The 20802-nt window shown below is 30.7% G+C and overlaps 1 protein-coding gene across 1 annotated transcript; it reads right to left on the reverse strand.

The window, feature by feature from the left end:
- Window positions 1-752: 752 nt before the first annotated feature.
- Window positions 753-19362, reverse strand: LOC131930755 (multidrug resistance-associated protein 1). The gene is made up of 26 exons (XM_059287356.1): window positions 19271-19362; window positions 18643-18778; window positions 18095-18287; window positions 17771-17902; window positions 17067-17255; window positions 16400-16537; window positions 15834-15980; window positions 14921-15005; window positions 14098-14167; window positions 13836-13962; window positions 13529-13705; window positions 12316-12486; window positions 11078-11252; window positions 10686-10734; window positions 9334-9436; window positions 8319-8550; window positions 7517-7827; window positions 7146-7252; window positions 6276-6368; window positions 5960-6083; window positions 5529-5630; window positions 4929-5075; window positions 3777-3935; window positions 3296-3462; window positions 2038-2232; window positions 753-887 (listed from the first exon to the last, which is right to left on the reverse strand). The coding sequence occupies exons 2-26, from the start codon at window positions 18687-18689 to the stop codon at window positions 776-778; spliced, it is 3552 nt and encodes a 1183-aa protein (XP_059143339.1). The 5' UTR covers window positions 18690-18778; window positions 19271-19362; the 3' UTR covers window positions 753-775.
- Window positions 19363-20802: the final 1440 nt, after the last annotated feature.

Consider the following 20802-nt stretch of genomic DNA (forward strand, 5'->3'; position numbering starts at 1 on the left):
ACTGGTTGTTTATAAGAAAAATAATCTTTAACAATCCATTGGGCAGATGAAGTAGAGTTCATGTTTCTTGACCTCAGCATATGAAAGGAAGGTGTGGTCAGCACTTTGCCCAGTCACATTTACTTTCCCTAACGTGAGTTAGGTACCCATCAGAGCTGGGTTGACTCAGGGACTTCTTCTTCATTCTTAGGATACGTGTCAACTGGTTATGCGCCATTGAGGCCATTGACTCCGATTTCAGCCTGCTTTTCTTTTTGGATTTGCTTCCATAGCCTTTGTCCAACCAAGAACAAACTACAAGGCAGCAGTTGTTTGATTTCGGAGTTGTCTCTCTTAGAAAAGTGGCTGTCCCAAGCTAACGAGCCTCATCTGCCTAACGGTTCGAACTCGAGACTTTTCGGTTTAGCAACCTTGAGCTTTACCGACTCGACCACGTTGACCCCCTTCTCAGGGACATTCTACTGAATTGGACCCAGATTCAAACTCAAAGACTTTCAAGTTAGCAGCCTAGCACTCTACCGCTTAAGCCACACTGTGCCATTGGTTGCACAGCTGCTCATCCCCCATGTAATATTATTCTCATTTAAAATTCCTTGATACAAATATATTAAAAAAATAAACTATTTATATTCTTCAAACAATTGACTCAACATATAATTTTATTGAATCCTTAAGCCAAACTATAATCATTATCATAGAAAGATATATTTGGAATAGGAAACTGATAAAATGGATATTATGCATATGTTGAACATTTCCTATACCCTGTATACAATTAAACAAGATTGGCATCTTTAGCCATTCCATAAAACAAAGAACTTTTGTTCTCTAGCAGGTTGGTTGGTGAATCCATTTCTTTTATCTCACCTTGGTCTAGCACCATGATCCTGGCAATAACAAACATTTTGCAATCATTAATTTATCAGTCACAATCAATAATTTAACAATCACAATCAATAATTTAACAGTTTAAATCAATAATTTAACAGTTTACAATCAGTAATTTAATAAACAGTTCACAATCAATAATTTATCAATCACAATCAATAATTTAACATTTCACAATCAATAATTTAACAAGCAGTTCACAATCAATAAGTTAACAATCTTAGTTTAACAATTTTAAGCTTATATTGTGGTAAATAAAGACAAATTCTAACTTTATATCATGTTAAACAAAAACAAATTCTAAGTTTATATCACGATAAATAAAATAATGAACAAGCCAGTGTTGTCAACTAATTTATCCAACTATTTTAAGTTAAAAAATTATACAAAAATGAGAATAAAGAAAATCAAAAGCTGTGTCATAGAACACAAATCTATTCCATCGCTATATAAATAATCAGCTACAAAATAACAATAATATCTCATAAGCAATACAATAACCAACTTTGTCTATTTTTACAGGGATTTATTTTTATTCAGTATTAACTCTTAAAATCCAATCTTTTCAAGTTACACAATTGGAATGAACAGGCCAATAGTGAAATTTATTTTTCTATAACAGTTTTGCAATAAATTAACAACAAAGAACAGAAAAATGTTGCTCTAGATAAAAAAAAGAAGTATTAAAATTATTAATTCATAAGCCTACACTACATTTCAAAATCCAATTGTTTCCCATAAATGTATCACATACTAAAACTTATTGCAGAAATAATGAAACATCAAGCAGTCAAGGATTAACAATGATTTAAATAAACTATATCCTAACTTACACAAATCAGAGCCATACTACTAACTTATTTTCTATTCCCAAATCATGTAGCCTGCAGAGAGTTACATTCATTTAATATTTGATAGTTATCATTAATATTGTATTGGACAGGTGGCGCACTGGAAAAACCTTTAAAAGATTTTTCTTCCATTGGAGAATTATTTTAAAATAATAAGATCTAAAGCACAATTAAATTAGCAGCTGGTGATTGTCCACGTTTTATAGAATAATAAAACAAATATTGAAAAAAATGTTTACATTTCATAAGCCATGATTTGAGTCAGAATTGAGACCAAAAAAATTAAAGGATTACTAACCTGTCATAGTCCATGATAGTGTTGAGTCTATGGGCAATGGTTAGCACAGTGCAGTCCTTGAACTCTGTCCTAATTGTCTTCTGTATAAGGTCATCAGTTTCCATATCAACAGCTGCAGTAGCTTCATCCAGCACTAAAATTTTGGTTTTACGAAGTAGAGATCTGGCTAGACAAACAAGCTGCCTTTGGCCCACACTGGAAAAAACATATCACAACTTAATATTTTGCTTTAATTAATTTTTTTATATTAAATATAAAAAATAATTTTAATTTATTTAGAATAAATGGGTATTTATTTTTTAACATATGTTTTACACACTGAATCAGGTAGGGTAAATGTGGTTGCTTATATCAGAGATATTTGATTGGCTTTCTTAAATTATAATTTACAGACCATCCTTAAATTTACTATACCTCAGTAGTAATTTTAAATATTATATACCTCAGTAGTCATTTTATATATAATATGTCTCAGTAGTCATTTTATATATATAATAAACTTCAGTAGTAATTTTAAATATATACCTCAGTAGTCATTTAAATATTATATATACCTGGGTAGTCATTTAAATATTATATATACCTGGGTAGTCATTTAAATATTATATATACCTGGGTAGTCATTTAAATATTATATATACCTGGGTAGTCATTTAAATATTATATATACCTGGGTAGTCATTTAAATATTATATATACCTGGGTAGTCATTTAAATATTATATATACCTGGGTAGTCATTTAAATATTATATATACCTGGGTAGTCATTTAAATATTATATATACCTGGGTAGTCATTTAAATATTATATATACCTGGGTAGTCATTTAAATATTATATATACCTGGGTAGTCATTTAAATATTATATATACCTGGGTAGTCATTTAAATATTATATATACCTGGGTAGTCATTTAAATATTATATATACCTGGGTAGTCATTTAAATATTATATGTACCTGGGTAGTCATTTAAATATTATATATACCTGGGTAGTCATTTAAATATTATATATACCTGGGTAGTCATTTAAATATTATATATACCTGGGTAGTCATTTAAATATTATATATACCTGGGTAGTCATTTAAATATTATATATACCTGGGTAGTCATTTAAATATTATATATACCTGGGTAGTCATTTAAATATTAAACAAGGAAACCCATGCAATATTTGCTTCATGAAGCAAGGGTCAGTTTAATTAAATTTACCTCTTTATAAAAATTAGCAGTTTTAAATTTTTTCCCCCTGACCTTAAGTTTTGTCCCCCTTCTCCACATTCATAAGACAATCCACCTGAAACTTCCTCCACAAATGTTTTCAGGTGAGCGTGTTCAAGAGCCTGCCATATCATGGCATCAGAGTAGGAATCAAAGGGGTCAAGGTTCATGCGCAGTGTGCCAGAAAATAATACAGGATCCTGCGTGGGTTGAAGAGTGCAAAATATTAATGTCAGTAGGGCAGTCACATGATTGATATAAAAAGAAAATAATCCTTGGTGGATTGAACAATTACATAATATCAATATTAGTTTTTCTTTTAAATAGAGGTAAAGAAAAACATTTTGCCATGGTTAATTTCATAAACATGAATAAAAACCTAATTGGTAATCAAGTTAGTATAACTGTTGAATCAATACTCTCTAATGTTAACTTTTACAAATGCTCATAATACACAACTTATTTATTTTTATAATAAATTGTTTATATTTATATTTTATCAGTTGAAGATTACCTGTGGTAAAATGGTGATCTTTGACCTGAGGTCATGCAGCCCTATGTCACTAATGCTGGTGTTGTCTATCACAATGCTACCACTGGCAGCTTCAATCAAGCGGAACAACGCAACTGTCATTGAAGATTTTCCAGCTCCTGTTCTGCCGACAATACCCACCTAGAGAAAAAATTTAAAACAATTTAACCAGGTTAACTCTGTTTAATTTTATAGGCAAGTGAATAAAGTTCAATGCTACTAGCATGTTTACTGTTTAAGTTCTGTGTAACTATGTTAAGTGTAGATAAATAAAGTCTAATACTTGTAATGTATGGAGGTTACAACTACTAACTCAAAAGTTTGAGTCTGGAGTCTGTATAACATCTGTAAGTACACCCAGCCCTAATGGGTACCTGACACATTCATTAGGGAAACTAAGTTAGCAGGGTAAAATGCTGACCATGTTATTCCCCTTATGCCGAGGTTACTGAAGATTAACTCTACTTCGGGGGTGTGGACCGCTCCCAATGACACCAAGACAAAAAATTGAAAAATGTTAAGTAGAAAAATGCTTTTTTCAAATTTAATTAATGAATAATTAGAGTTAAAAAGTCTTTTTAAGCACAAATCAAAGATTCCAATATGGGGGAGGGGGTGACACCTGAACATAAACCTGTCAATTAAACCAATTTTACATACAGCTATATATATATATATATATATATATATATATATATATATATATATATATATATATATATATATATATATATATATATATATATATATATATATATATATATATATATATATATATATATATAAATATATATATATATATATATATATATTTATATATATATATATATATATATATATATATATATATATATATATATATATACATATATATATACATATATATATATATATATATACATATATATATATATATATATATATATATATATATATATATATATATATATATATATATATATATATAAATGGGGGTGACACCATTAGGTGCTGCACCGGGTGACACTCGAACGACACCTCTGCTTCATCTGTCCCATGTATCTTGGGCAGCAAGGGGGTAAAACTGACAATGGCTTCTAAAGAGCTTAACATTAAATTTTCATTTCACCAAAAATATTTTAGGAAAATGTTAACCTTTTCGCCACCTTTGATCTCGCAGTTAAGACCTTTCAACACCAAATCTAAACCAGGTCGATACCTGGTCTTGTAGTTGATAAAACTAACTGCACCTTCTTGGGGCCAACTGGCCAGTGGCCGCCTAAATGGGTTAATCCAAGCAGCCTATAATAAAACATGTAGAAATCCAAATTATGGATTATATAGACATTATAGGTCCTACACTTTAAATATGATATTACATTTTCTCACTGATCTGTTAAAAATAGGAGTTACCAAAGATAAAAAAAATGATATATATATATGGATAAAATTATTTAATCAGCCAGAGATATATATAATTACATTGGTTATATTAAACATAATTGATTTACTAAAAATAATAATCATATTTATTTTCAAAATAATTTATTTTTAAAAGAATAAAAAAAATTTAATTTCAAAGTAGAAAAATTAAAAGAATGTAGGCCTAATGCAAAAAATACTACTGTCAAATCTGAACTTTGTAAATGTAAAAATATTTTTTATGCAGATAAAATCTAGCCTCTGAAAAAGTGTTAACAGAGATTTAAAATGTCTAACCTGAAAAAGTGTTAACACATATTTAAAATGTCTAACCTCTGATGGAGTCTCTGTGTATCCTTTGATCCTCTCCACAGCTACAATGTTTGTTTCTAGGTCAGAGGTCATTCTAACCATCCAGTTCAACCCACCAGTAACCTGTGACAAATAATATTTTTTTAAATATAAAATCTCTTGCTCCATTCACAGCCAATTTGTATATTTGTTTTTGCCTCAGAAAAAATGGATGCACCCAATGAAGTGAAATCCTAAAATTGTGTACCAGGGCATTAGATGAATATGAGCAACCCCTAATCTAAATATAAATTACATTTGGAACCAATGTCAGCATATTGGGCAATGTTTTAATATTTTATTGTTTCTATGGAATATAAATGATTGAAAGATTCTACCACATGTCTACACTCTACTAATGTCCCTTTGAAATATTTTACAAATTTATTGAAAAAAAAAACAGGCAGAATTACCTGCAGAGCATAAGAGACAGATAGTCCCACCAAACTAGCACTGATATCTTCTGAGACCACAGCAAACATAGCAGCAGCCAGCACCACAATGTTACCAAGGAACTCCAGCCTAGTGGCCAGCCACCTGGGGAAATAAATCACTTGAAATAAATTTTTCTTTACAAACTGTTTTTAAATACCATCACATTGTGTGGAATAGGTTTCTTTAGTTTAGTTCTGAAAATTTTACAGGCTAAATTTTAGGTAAAAAATTCTGATTTTTTTTTTTTGTAATATGGTATATAGGCTGTGTGATGAAAATACCACTGTAGCTAACCTGTTGGATGCAATCCCACCAAAGTAGAAGACCAGATTTTTATCCACTCTTTTCTGTGACTCCTCTTTAAATCTTGTAGTTGCTTTATAAGCTCTGGAATGTGGGCCAATAAGTAAGAACAAAAGCTTTAAAAAATACAACAAGTTAACATATTTAAAAGAAAAACAAAGTAAATGAAAAATGATCATGATTTAACATATTTCATTTTAATATTTTTATATAAAATTTAACTATTAAAAAACACAATATTCACATATGGAAAGCAAACTATATTTATTAAAAAGGTAAAAAGCAAAGAAAAGTTTTCAATACAATTTAGATAATAAATAGTTGTAAATTTGTAAAATATTACAGAAAAGATGACTATCTTATACAAAATGTTAACACATCAATATGGCAAGCTTTTATATATTTTAATGTGACTACATTATACACTCTGTTAACAAGTAAATATGACTACCTTATATAAACTGTTAACAAGTAAATATAACTACCTTATATACAGTGTTAAAAGTAAATATAACCACCTTATATAAAGTGTTAACAAGTAAATATAACTACCTTATATACAGTGTTAACAAGTAAATATGACTACCTTATATAAACTGTTAAAAAGTAAATATGACTACCTTATATACACTGTTAACAAGTAAATATAACTACCTAATATACACTGTTAAAAAGTAAATTTGACTACCTTATATACAGTGTTAACAAGTAAATATGACTACCTTGTATAGCCTACACTGTTAACAAGTAAATATGACAACCTTATATAAATTGTTAACAAGTAAATATGACTACATAATATACACTGTTAACAAGTAAATATGACTACATAATATACAGTTAACAAGTAAATGTGACTACCTGATAGAAGCTGCCCCAGTGATGGTTTCACTGAAGTGGGTGAAGATGGGGGATCTTGTGATGGACTCAATACGTTTCAACTGTCTGGATGTTGGGATGTAGAACCTCTAGAGCATACATAATTTAGACCATTTTTAATATAAAAATTGGAATAATTAATACTTTAAAAAATCTAAAAAAATTAAAACTTCAATACTTTCAGCATTTGAAAATAAAAAAAACTTAAGTTCAAAATTTAAAATGATTCTAATTATAATCACTATTTATTATTATTAATAAAATAATTATTCTACAGTATTAAGAAGCTAATGTAAAGTAAATCTAATCATTTTAAAAACTTTAATCGTTAAAACTATTTTAGATGTCTATACCTGCACCAGGTAGTACACTACCCCTACAGGTACAATAACCAGCAGGAATGCAGGTGTGCTGTAGCTGACTACGACGATGCTGTTGATGGTTGTGAAGAAAAAATTCATCCAGCTCCTGAAGAGCTGGGGCAGGGTGTTGTCCACTGTCTCGACATCACCAGAGAACCTGTTCACCACTCGACCTGAGGGGGTGGTGTCAAAGAAGGACATGGGAGATCGCAGGACATTTCCCAGCATGCCGTTGTGAAGGGATCCTGCAGTGCGCACCATGCGGATGGAGGCGATGATGGAGTAGAACAGGATGAGAATTGCTGGGGAGAAAGTTAAATCAAATTAACCTGATGCAAATACTGAAATATGAATTAAAATTTAAATATTTTTAATTTTTTTAGGTAAATAAAACATAAATATTAGGTAAAAATTATTAATTTCCATTATAATTATTGACTCATTTATTGTGTAAAAACAATTCAATATCTTGTTTATTTAAAAAAATTAATTGCTGATATGAGGTTGGTATATTAATATGTCTTGTGTAGAATACATATAATAATAAATTAATTTAGTTTGAGGCAGAATCTTCTTAACTCAAGACTGCAGGAGTGTTTTGGGAAACTGCAAATTTTACAGCCAAGGACTGGAAAAAGTGGGAGATTGTGGTTGAGGCCCTATGGTCCACAAGCAGTCAAGAGAACTTAAATTGGTCAAGTCAATGAAACATACATATTTTAATCACTCCCTTACTGATAATTAACATTTACTTTAACAATATGAGGACCACTGTCCAGGCAACACAACTGACCTTGTCCAGCTCCCAGTGCACCATAAACACCCAGATACAAGTCATTTCTATCCTGGTACTGGCTAGTGTTGGACAGTGATCTGTTGGTCAGGATGTCGTCTGCTGTCCAGTCTGACAACCAGATACTGGAGTAAACATTGACCGCTTGGTAGCCAGCAAAAAATGTGAAGAAGAAAATGGTTGCAGCATAGCCAATAGCCTTGAAGTACACCAAGAAAACAGAGTACCTGACCTGCAGGGAAGCAGGAATGGGAGGATATATAAAGATGATTTATTTTGTATTGGGAATGTTGGGATAAGTAAACAAGGTTGGGTGAAATGTCAAAATGATTTAATCATGTTTAGTTTAGTAAAGTTAGTATACTCTTTTCCCAACTGTGCCCACAACACATGGGGTATCTGTTTCAATGGCCTTAGCATACAAGGTGATAATGTATTTAGCACTATGTTAGCCTCATTTGTTTCCTAACATAAGTTAGGTACCCATCAGTGCTTGGTAGATACAGGAGCATTCTACTGATTGAAACCGAATTTGAACTTAAGTCTTTTAGCAGTCTAGCATGCTATTCCCAAAGTTATCATAAGAGAACGAAAATGTTTGAAGATGATAACTTTAGATAAGCAATGTCAGAAAAGTGAAAAATTATGAGAGGAAATGGGAAGTTTATTTCTTCTGTCTAGTAATACTGTGATAACAGAATGTGAATGTGAATGGCAGGATATGTGAGAATGATAAGATCTGCATTTATTTAATTAAGGAGGGAATTGTAAGTCATTTTATACTTAACACTTAACAGTAACACTTTTTATCACTAATAAAACCATTATTATATTTATCTTAATTACTTGAAAGTAGTTTAAAGTAAAATTAGTAAAAATCAAATATATATAGGGCATATAGGGCCTATAAGTTTTAAGTCATTATTAATTTAAAGTTAAACAAAACCACTTCTTCTACACTACTGAAAAAAACAAAATAAAATCAATGACAAAAGCAGCAGACAGCATTATTTACCTTTCCTGTTTCTGTCTTTTCTTCCTCAGTCAGTTCTGTTCCAGGTTTAGATTTCTTTGTGTCTGTCTTGACCGCTTCCTTCACATCTTTTTCTTTATGTGAGCTGGTCAAGTATTTATGCCAGGAAAATTTATTAGAAACATATCAAATGTAAGTTAACTATTTTAAAATGGTACTTAAATATATAAACTTAGCCTATAAATACTTATAAATATATAAAAATTAGTATGGCACAAGTCAATGCAATTTAACAAATAACCTATTTTAATAATTTGTTTTACTTGTAAAGAAATACAGACATACATGTAGTGAAGGGTAAACTAAGCCCACAATATATGTTGGAATTTTAAAATTTTAGTGATGTGTACACATAGAAAAAAAATGTAGCCCTATAACGCTACTAACATTTTTAATAATTATGTTTTAATAGCTTTCATTATTAGTAGAAATGTAGTATTTCCAATGAAATAACATTTAAATTTTTAAAATTAAAATTTGATGGTCAAAGGGAGGGAACAATGTAATTACTATTCCCTGAATAGTATAGTAAGAGTTAATTTTCATTTTTAAAAAAATCTCGTAGTTCTACGTTGTGGAAATAGTTCAAAGGGAAAGAACAATGTAATTTATATTCTGCTAATTGTATACCAAGAGTTAGTTTCCCTTTTGAAATATTTTTTGACCAGTACTGTGAAAGGGAAGGAACTGTGTAATTTATTTTCCTCAAATAGTATGATAAGAGTTAGTTTCCATTATAAACTAAAATTCTCAGATTTTTTTACACTAGTGGAGAAAAAAATTGTGTAGTGTGATAATAGTTGATTCCCGATTAAAAATAATGAAAAGAGTCAGCTTAATCACTCTAATACAACGTTTTGAAAATTTCTTTAACCATTAAACTTTTTTAATAGATGTAAAAATTAGAGAAAATTGTAGGAGTAAATTTATAATTTTTTTATATGGTGGGGTAGGTGGGGGGGTCTAATTAAATTCTTTAAAAGGTTTAGTACATATGCTATTGCACACGATTTCATTTCTTTGTGGGCTATTATGTATAGAAATAAATAATGTATTTTTTATCAAGGGAAAAGACTCTTGTCAATCGTACAATTTTTAGTAATTACATTGTTATGTCTCTTAGACCAAAAAATTTATAAAATGCTAAATAAATTATTTATTTCTTAAGGTTATATAGACTCTTATTGGTTTTTACAAAGAATATCTTAATTTTAATGAGGGAAAAAATGGTGTAAATTGATTTCAAGATAACAGTTGAATAGTCCCAATCATACAAAATAATTTACCCTTCACTTAAACTATACATACTTATACAATTTTAAAAGGTAACTCACCTGGTATTTGGTTCACCCCCAGTGAAAATTTGTGATTTGACTGCAGGATCTGAAAAATATTTTTTCATTAATTTATCTAGAAAACATTTTAACCTAGAGTCTATATTTTACATAATTTTAAAAAAATTAAATATAAATTCAAAATCCATATTAAAAAATAAAAAATAAGTTATACATAACAATTTTTTGTTGCATAGAATTTCTTTCAGTCATCGCTTGCGGGGTGGGGGGAAAATTTTTTTTAATGAAGAAGATGTATATTTGAACCATTGTAAGCTCCCCCCCCCCCCTGCTTTGAAGTATGAAGTATGTCTGAAAGAAACACTAATGTTTTAATCATCACATTAAGAAGTTTGATAAAATGAAATACGTAGATAGTTCAACCAACTTACCTTCAGCCTCCTCCACCTCCTGTGTGAGGTAAGTCTTCAAAAACTGAGCAAACGGCCCATCTTGTGACAACAGCTGTTCATATGACCCGACCTCAGAGATTCTGCCATCTGTCATGACGACAATCTTGTCCACTTGAGGTAACCAGTGAACTCCATGTGTCACCAGAACACGAGTCTATAAAAGTTTTAAAAGTGAAATCTGTGTCACCAGTACACGAGTCTATAAGAGTTTAAAAAGTGAAATCTGTGTCACCAGTCTGAGTCAATAAAGTGAAATCTGTGTCACCAGTATACGAGTCTATAAAGTGAAATCTGTGTCACCAGTATACGAGTCTATAAAGTGAAATCTGTGTCACCAGTATACGAGTCTATAAAAATGACATCTGTGTCACCAGTATATGAGTCAATAAAGTGAAATCTGTGTCACCAGTATACGAGTCTATAAAAATGACATCTGTGTCACCAGTATATGAGTCAATAAAGTGAAATCTGTGTCACCAGTATACGAGTCTATAAAAGTTTAAAAAGTGAAATCTGTGTCACCAGTTTAAGAGTTTTGAATTTTAAAACCAGTGAATGTTTTAACACACCAGTACTAAGTTCTATAATTAAAGCTATGAAATACATTAACGGACTAAGAAACCTAAGATTTCATAGCTGCGAAATGTTTTTATAAACTTATTTTTTACGATCCAAAATACTTTAAATATTTTAAGATACTTATTTAGTTAAAACATTCAGTAGAATGTTCCTGAGTCCACCCAGCTCTGATAAGTAATTAACTTACATTAGGGAAAATTAAGGTGGCTGGGCATAGTGATGACCACACTATCCCTACATATGCCAAGGTCACTGAAACAGAAAAACTCTACTTTATCTGTCCCATGTGTCTTGGGCACCAACAGGAAACGATGATGATGTAGTTAAATAATTGATTTTATAAACATATTAATATCCACTTTTTAACCCATAAACTATCATCTTGCTCATTGCAACCAATATTCCCTCTAAGAGGTAAAAGCTAGTGTGCAAAATGTATTGTCTGTGTACGCTCTACTAAAAGTCTTATACAAGGATATATTTATTTTACAAAATCACTGCTCAAAATTACTGCATGGCCGAACTACAGCGCATCTTAGCTTACTTACATTATTTTTTTAAAAAATTAACCTCCTTTTGAAGTAAATAATTATAATGTTTAAAAATTTTTGTAACAAATATATTACTTCAATATATACCTTATTTTTCAACAAGCCATTATTTGATGACATGACCTTTTCAAAAATATGTTTTCCAACATGTGAGTCAACAGCACTCAAAGGGTCATCTAACAAATAAATATCTGCGTCACTGTAGACAGCTCGGGCCATTGAGACACGCTGTTTCTGGCCACCACTCAAGTTAATGCCCTGTTTAGGTGTTTGACAAATGTTTAACATTTTTTCTTGAGTTAACATTTGAGGGGACGGAGTGGTCTAGCGGTAGAGAGCAGGACTGCTAACCCATAAGTCTCGAGTTCGAAACCGGGTTCAAGTCAGCAGACCGTCCCTGAGTCCACCCAGCTCTGATGGGTAACTAACGCACGTTAGAGAAAGTAAATGCGGCTGGGCATAGTGCTGACCACACTATCTCTTCATATGCCGAGGTCACAGAAACAAGTGAACTATACTTCACTTGCCCTATAGACCGTCAGGTTTGAAGAGGGAACTTTAATTTTACTTTTAACATTTGAGGGTTTGTTAGCATTTTACCATATCTTAGTGTAAGTTAACATTCTAGCAAAAGTTAATATTTTATGTTTTTCATATAAATTAACAAATCTATAATTATTATTAAATATAAAGTCCCCATATTAGCATTTATAAAATAAAGATAGTTGGGGGACAAAAAAAATTAGTAGCTGACAAGTGTATGTGACATTGTAAACATCTCCCACAGTTCATAACTTTGTTTTGGATCAATCAAAACTTTATTTTTTTAACCCTAATATGTCTTCTGTTTATACAGTAATGACAGAAATTAATAATTGTCATAAAATTTTTTTTTTAAAAACCCACGTTTTCTGATTGAACTAAAAGTAGATTTGATTTTTCATTTGTTTTTCAGTAAGCCAGAAGAAGGAAAGTACCAAACCTTGTTTTTATCAAATTACAATTACTAGGCTATGTCCCTTTTTTGTACAAATCAAAAGGAGTCTAAAATGATCAATAAAATTTTTTCCATGGATCAATTTAGTAATAATAATAATTAAGTATTGTATTTTCATCGGAAACAAAGCTTCCCTGAAAATTTCAGCGCGCTAGCTAACTGGGAAGTGCCCAAAATTTCGATCGCAAGATTTGATGGAAAGACAAACAGATGCGAAAGCAAGTTAAAGAAAACATGGGAAAAAAACAGTCTCTATTTAGAAAGATAATTAATAAAAAGGGAAATAATCCAATGATTGCCTACCTTTTCACCAATCTCTGTCAAGTCTCCCCCAGGTAAAATCTCCAGGTCAGGTTTGAGGGCACAGGCCTCCAGTACTTCATCATAGACCTTGTGGTCCTCGTCTTTACCAAAGAGAACATTTTTCTTGAGTGTGGCATTCTGGATCCAAGCTTGTTGGGGTACATAGGCTATGCTGGACTGGAAGTTGCAGGGTTTAAAGAATAGTCAAAGGAAGAAATTACAGTTGAAATCACTGGAAATTATGTTATATAATAAACTAATTAACAGGAGACCATTATCAATCAAATAAATAACAATTTTTTCATGCCTTCACAGTAACTTCCCCTTGCAGTTTCTCCATCTCTCCCAAAATGGCTGAAATAAGTGATGATTTCCCAGCACCAACTTGACCAACTACAGCTATCAGCTGACCATCAGGTATTGAGAGGTTTATGCTGAAAAGTGAAAACAAATATTTTGAGTCAGAATACCAAAAATTTTAATTATTAAAGGCTGTAAAAAAACAACTAAAAACACCTAAAATAAAAGTAGCTTATTGTATTTTATTTATATATTTGTGCCATACTTACTCATTTAAGGTTGGAATAAAATGTGTTTTGTCCCATGTAAAGTCTCCTTGTTTTATTTTTATAGCATCTTCTGTTAATTATAAAAATAACAAATTAACAAGGGAAACTACTGTGCCAAATTAAAAAAATGTTTATTATTCAAATTCTTATCAGTAAGTTATATAAAAAAAAAACACCTAGTAATAAATACTACACCTATATTTCATCACCAAAACCTACATTTAAAATGAGATGTTTAACATAAGAACATCAGAGTTAAACTGTACAAATGACCTATTAGCACTAGAGTTAAACTCTACAAATGACCTGCTAGTATTAGAGTTAAACTGTACAAATGACCTACTAGTTAAACAATACAAATGACCTACTAGTTAAACTGTACAAATGTCCTACTAGCACCAGAGGTCAACTGTACAAATGACCTACTAGCACCAGAGGTCAACTGTACAAATGACCTACTAGCACCAGAGTTAAACTGTACAAATGACCTACTAGCACTAGAGCTAACATGTACAAATGACCTACTAGTTAAACTGTACAAATGACCTACTAGTACTAGAGTTAAACTGTACAAATTACCTACTAGTTAAACTGTACAAATGACCTACTAGCACTAGAGTCAAACTGTACAAATGACCTACTAGCACTAGAGTTAAACAGTACAAATGACCTACTAGTTAAACTGTACAAATGACCTACTAGCACTAGAGTTAACCTGTACAAATGACCTACTAGTTAAACTGTACAAATGACCTACTAGCACTAGAGTTAAACTGTACAAATGACCTACTAGCATCAAAGGTAAACTGTACAAATGACCTACTAGCACTAGAGTTAAATTGAACACAGCCAAAGTTCAGGTCCTCTTGTCTGAGAAACTTTTCTATTCTCTTTAATGACACAGTGGCCTGTGGAAGGTGACATGTTTGCATTAGTGACACAGTGGAAGATGACACACATTTGTATTAGTAACACATTGGCCTGTGGAAGGTGATACGTTTGTATCAGTGCAAGCACAGCTGAACTTACCTGTTGTCTAAAAAATATTTTGTAAGGATATCTTTAGCATGAACTAGTATACTGGTTAAATTCTATAGCATCTATATGATTAATATGGGCCTTCATTTTTCTACAGAGTTCAGAGAGGGAGTGGGGGGGGGGGGGGTGGGGCTTTAGAGATGCCTGAAAGAAACTCTGAGTGTTTAAAAAAAAAATTAAAATGTGTTCCAAGGGAGACAACTTTCCATTTAAAGAAAAAATGCTGGTTAGATTTAGCAAATACATTATACAATTTTGATAACTGCCCCTTATTTTAAACGTATCCAAAACTTGTTAAATTTTTCTCTGAGAATAGAACATTAATGATGAATTGTTCAAAAACGAACTAATTTTGAAATTTGAAAATTAATGTTTAATTGTTATTAAAAGTTATTATTTTGATTTTTCTGTATATAAAATATAATACCGAGGGGAGGGGGGAGGAGGGAATTGTTTTTAAACTAACCTCAATATATTTTTTTTTAAACTAAGAGGATAATAAACTTGTGCTATTTACTATTATTAAATTTTTCCTTTCTTTGTGTTGACTTAAAAGCAATTTAAGCAAGAAATAAAACAACAGGAATAAGATCTGAACCCTCTCACACAAGTATTGCCAGCTGTTAAACCAGTCCTAGCACTAGACCATACTGGCTAACACCTGAACAGTGAAGGTAACAAGTGCTACATTTTCTCACCTGGACCATGAAGGTTACAATTGTTGGCAGTAAGCTGACAGGAAACTTCAGGATGTTGAACAAAGTCAGGGCAACAAACGCCTTGTTAGCATCCAAGTAGTGAGAGTCAGACACCTGAATATAGGTGGCAAAGGTTGCCAAGGTTACCTTTAGAAAACAGGAAATATAACAAAATCAGTAACACATATAGTTTTATTATTTTAAATTTGTCTAGAGTGTAATACAGATATATTTTTTGCATTGTAATTTTGAATATAGAGTAAAATCTGGTTAGGTGGTCTACTAAAGAAATCAGAATGAACAATGGTAAACATTTGAAAACTACTTTTACTAAATAATTTAGCATTATCTTTAACTTTAAATTTACAAAGCTTTAGAAATAAATATATTGGAATATCTGGGTCTATATCTTTATATATATATATATATATATATATATATATATATATATATATATATATATATATATATATATATATATATATATATATATATATATATATATATACATGTATGGTTGGTGGAGCGCTTCATTAAGTTAATAAGTTTGATTTAGTTTAAAATACCATATAAGGTGCAGTTGTAGAAAAAAATGTTGAGATTGCGTTTAAATAGGCTGTTTTCTTCAAAAGGGCCAGCTCTTTTCCTCTGATTTCTTCCACCTTACCCTGGAAACATTTCTCCCAAGCATACAGTTTTAGCACCTGAAATGTAAATATAACAAGAGAGTAAAAACAAACAACTCAATTTAAAGACAGATGTATATTTTTAAACTCACTCTAGTATAAAATTAAACCAAAAATGTATCTAATATTAAAATAATGTTACTTATGGTAATGAATGTTAATCTGCTAATTTGGTGGAGTGCCATAAAAAGAAAAACAATAGCAATTTTGTTGAGAATTGATGATTTCTACAATTTATACAAATGTTTGTTAAAGTGATAAACATATAAATCTCACACATATTCATACAATTTACAAAAGTGATAAACATATAAATCTCTTCACATATTCATACAATTTACATTTATATATACATATTATATGCTTTATATAAATACTTGTATACATATATTTATAAACATACATATACATCCTTACATTTTTAAATATTTATTTTTTAAGTGTATTTATTTTTTTAAAAAAATGTATTTTTGTATGTACAAAACATCACAGAACATCTTGACTCCACATTAAACACTCAAATGATTTATAGTGGATGAATGTATACCTTGATCCCACTAAGGACCTCGCTCATGAGTTTTATTCTCTGGTCTCTGAACTTCATCTGACTGATTTGATATTTCCTTTGTTTCATGGCTATGAGACCGTTGATTGGCATCAGTAGAATCATCACACCTAGACCTGCCAGTGTAGCCACGCCCATTACATCCCACAACATGTACAGGGCTAGTGTTATCTAGGTTAGAGGAAACACAAAAGTTCATGTCAATTAAAAAGTGTAGCCACGCCCATCACATCCCACAACATGTATAGTGCTAGTGTTATCTGGGTTAGAGGAAAATATTTTGTGTCAATCAAAAAGTAAGGCCACACCCATAACATTCACAGCCTGATTACTGATTGTATAATAAAAAAATAATTAATTTGGAATAAGCATGCAAGACATCTGAAAATTATGTTATGTATGGCAATTATCAAGGTGAAACATTAACAATTTGTTATGTCAATTACTCTGTATATTTGACATTTATTAAAAGAAAGCATTGACATACACACCAGCGCCAACTTGGTTCCAAAATATAATTAATATTTAAATCAATATTAAAAGAAATCAACCGAAATGAAGGTACACCTGCAATGTAGCTGATGCTATGTATCACTATATTAAAATTATTTGACAGTAAACAAAATGGGGCTACACCTCCAATAATGTATGATATAAAATGTATACAAAACCATTAAAAAACTAACCTGTAATGGGGCTGACCAAAGCATCCACAGGTACCCTGTAACATCCTGCATCCTCTGACAGTCTACAGACATCAGGTTGACTATTTCCCCAACTGTTGTTTCCTTCTTGGCTTCATTGCTTACTGTAAGACTCTACACAAATAAATAGACCTACATCATTTTTTTTTAAACTGGTACAAACACAACTGTTTTGTTACCTAGATAAAATTTACAATGTGTTAGTATTAGTTTAGTAAAAAAAAACATTATTGGTTTAATTTTTAAAAAATTAAGTAGCATCACCAATATACTTAAAAAAAAATTGTTAAATATATTTTTGTTTACCTTTTTGTAAATTGCAGCAATAAGTGTAGCCTTGACCCTCATTCCTAAAGTCATACCAATATGTGAATTCTGGTTAAACATTATGGATCCCACAGTGGAAACAACGAAGAAGGAGCACGCGTAAACATACCCTTTCCATTCTTGGTCATTCTCCTGATACTTTTGTTTGTTACTGGTGTAGCTAATCAACTGACTAGATAGAAATTTTGTTAGAATTATATCCCTTGTGATTTTAAATGTAAAAGAATATTTTAAATTTAACAAAAGTATATTTTATACTTTTGAAGTTAATAACTAATAACGTAGGCATAGAATAACTAATATTAAGTCATTACCTTAGTAGTAAGGGGTTAACAAACTGCAACAGGTCATAAATAAACTTGTTGAAATGGGCCAAAAGCAAATCTAAGCCATAAGTTTTTATTAGCACCTGGCAAAGTAGTTAAATAAAAGTGATCAAACATTTGACTGGTTTGAGAAAAACAAAATCTATCATTGCTATTCACCGCTGAAATCATCTGAATAATCTTTGTATTTTATTTACATACCTTGAGTAAAGAAGCAGGTAAGATATCGTTATTTTCTTTTTTATCATCTTGAGCTTTGAATTTGGTAAAACTACTATAGCGTATCAATTTTGTTTTCTCATTTGTTTTGTTCCTAACACTGTTTCCTTCAACTTTTCTGTAGAAAAAATATTTCAATGTTGTTATATTCTCTTGGTCATTATAAACTGTCTTAACTTTAAAAAAAAAATTATATTTATTGATTATAGAATATTTATCTTTATTAGCACTTCATTTTTTTATTATTATACATTTCAGTATTTAGAGCAGTTTTGACACTTTTTTTTCTTTTTAAAATCAAAAACTTCATTGAATACATTTTTTTTGTTTCACATGGGGTCTGCTAAAAATATATAGTGATAACAAATGTTATACTTTATAATTATAACGTTATATTCTTTAATGTGTTCAGCTTGCTGAGAAGGACAGATCTGGAAATAAAACCTGTCACAATCCCTCGAATGTGACCAGTTAGTCTTAGTTAACTATCTAAAGGTGTAATGTTGGATAGTCTACTTTACCTTTACCTACAACAATATTCAGTCTTCAATGATATAAAATAAAAATAAACAAACTGTTAAAAAAATATGTTTCAAAATAAATAATTCACCTTTTCTTTTTTCTGGCATTGACCAGCTCTTTCTGCCATGCACTCTCAAACTGTCTGACAACTCTTTCTCCTTTATCTCTGGGGTGAAGTTCAAACAAGTCATCTTCTTTTAAGCCTTTACGATAACCTCGGAAGACTAAACTAAAAGAGAGGAAATACATTTATCCTTTAAAACTTCTGATTGAAAGTAAAACAGTAAAATATGCATTAAACTTTTGGATAAAAGTAACAAATATTTGTTTTTAGATCATAATTTGGTTTTATTAAAATGTTTTCTTTAATTAAACAATGTGTAAGATAATCTAATTATTTACCTGCCCATTGGGTTATGGTTTTTTGCATTTGTATGTAAAATCTTAGCTCAAGTTATAATGTGTAGAAAAATATATCTTACCCATTCATCCACCAGAAGGAAAGTCTGTTTGGAAAAGAAGCTGAGACTTCAGGAGATGGTCTCTGATAGTCAGATTTGTATTTCATATATTTCATTATATTATAATATAGTTTTTGTTTTAAAAAAATACAAATTAGGGATATATATTCAGTTGCAATAGAATTTACTTATTTAATGAATATTATCATCTTTCAATAAAAATATAATAAATGTTTAACAATCAGAGATAGACAGAATGGGTGATGTCACTAACAGCCTATATTAATTGATACTGCAGCCCTTACATGTTAACTCTGTTAAAGGATTTCGATTGTTTTTTACTTTCTCGTATATACGTAGTATAGAGAAAGTATTGTAATCGTGCAAAAAAAAAAAATCGAGATTTTTACAAATCTCGACGTTTTACACCTCACTGATACGGAAAAACATAATTTTGCAATCTTGTCCGTATGTCTGTGTGTGTGTGTGTCTGTCTGTCTGTCTGTCTGTCCGTGTGTAAACACGATAACTTGAGTACCGTTACAGCTAGGTTGATGAAATTTCATATATAAGTATTTTATCAAAATCGTAGATCCGTATCAACTTTTGAGCGATTTCCGATAACCGGAAGTGGTACTTTTCCTACTTTGAATTTTTTAAAAGCCTATAACTTGAGTACTATTTCAGATAGATAAATGAAATTTCACATGTAAGTAAAAGATCTAATTCTCTACCTTCTGTTAAATTTTGAGTAATTTCCGTTGACAGGAAGTAGTAATTTACGCTACTTCCGATTTCTCAAAAAACTAATGTAAATTTTAAAAGTACTAATAATATTGCGCACTATTATACACACCTTTATTAGGCGTTCGCTTGGTGCGCAATTGTTTTTTACTGAGATTCTATTCTATTTTTAAAAGTTTTAGTATTTAAAATGGATTAAAAATCATAACTATATCCCCAGTTACCATCCCCTTGTTGTTTTATATAAGAATATTCGAGAAAGTTTAGGGGAGATCACTACCGGTTTATTTTTCATGTAGCAGCTAAATTGTCATATTATGATTACACTAACCTCTCCCAAATACTGGTAGCCCCCACGAGACAACTTGTCAGAGAAACTTGACAAAATAAACTGTACCAGTAGCAATGTGTAGTA

This window comes from Physella acuta, unplaced genomic scaffold, assembly GCF_028476545.2.
Source record: "Physella acuta isolate Inbredline_101_S28 unplaced genomic scaffold, ASM2847654v3 ptg001837l, whole genome shotgun sequence".
Classification (NCBI taxonomy): domain Eukaryota; kingdom Metazoa; phylum Mollusca; class Gastropoda; family Physidae; genus Physella; species Physella acuta.

What these genes read in the sequence shown, in the direction of transcription:
- LOC131930755 (XM_059287356.1), bottom strand. Translation starts at nt 18,689, where the DNA reads ATGATAAAAAAGAAAATAACGATATCTTACCTGCTTCTTTACTCAAG. An exon ending in GGGGGTGAACCAAATACCAG is followed by an intron (nt 9,437 to 10,685) that starts GTGAGTTACCTT and finishes ATACTTGACCAG; the next exon opens with CTCACATAAAGAAAAAGATG. An exon ending in CTGTCTCTTATGCTCTGCAG is followed by an intron (nt 5,631 to 5,959) that starts GTAATTCTGCCT and finishes TATTTGTCACAG; the next exon opens with GTTACTGGTGGGTTGAACTG.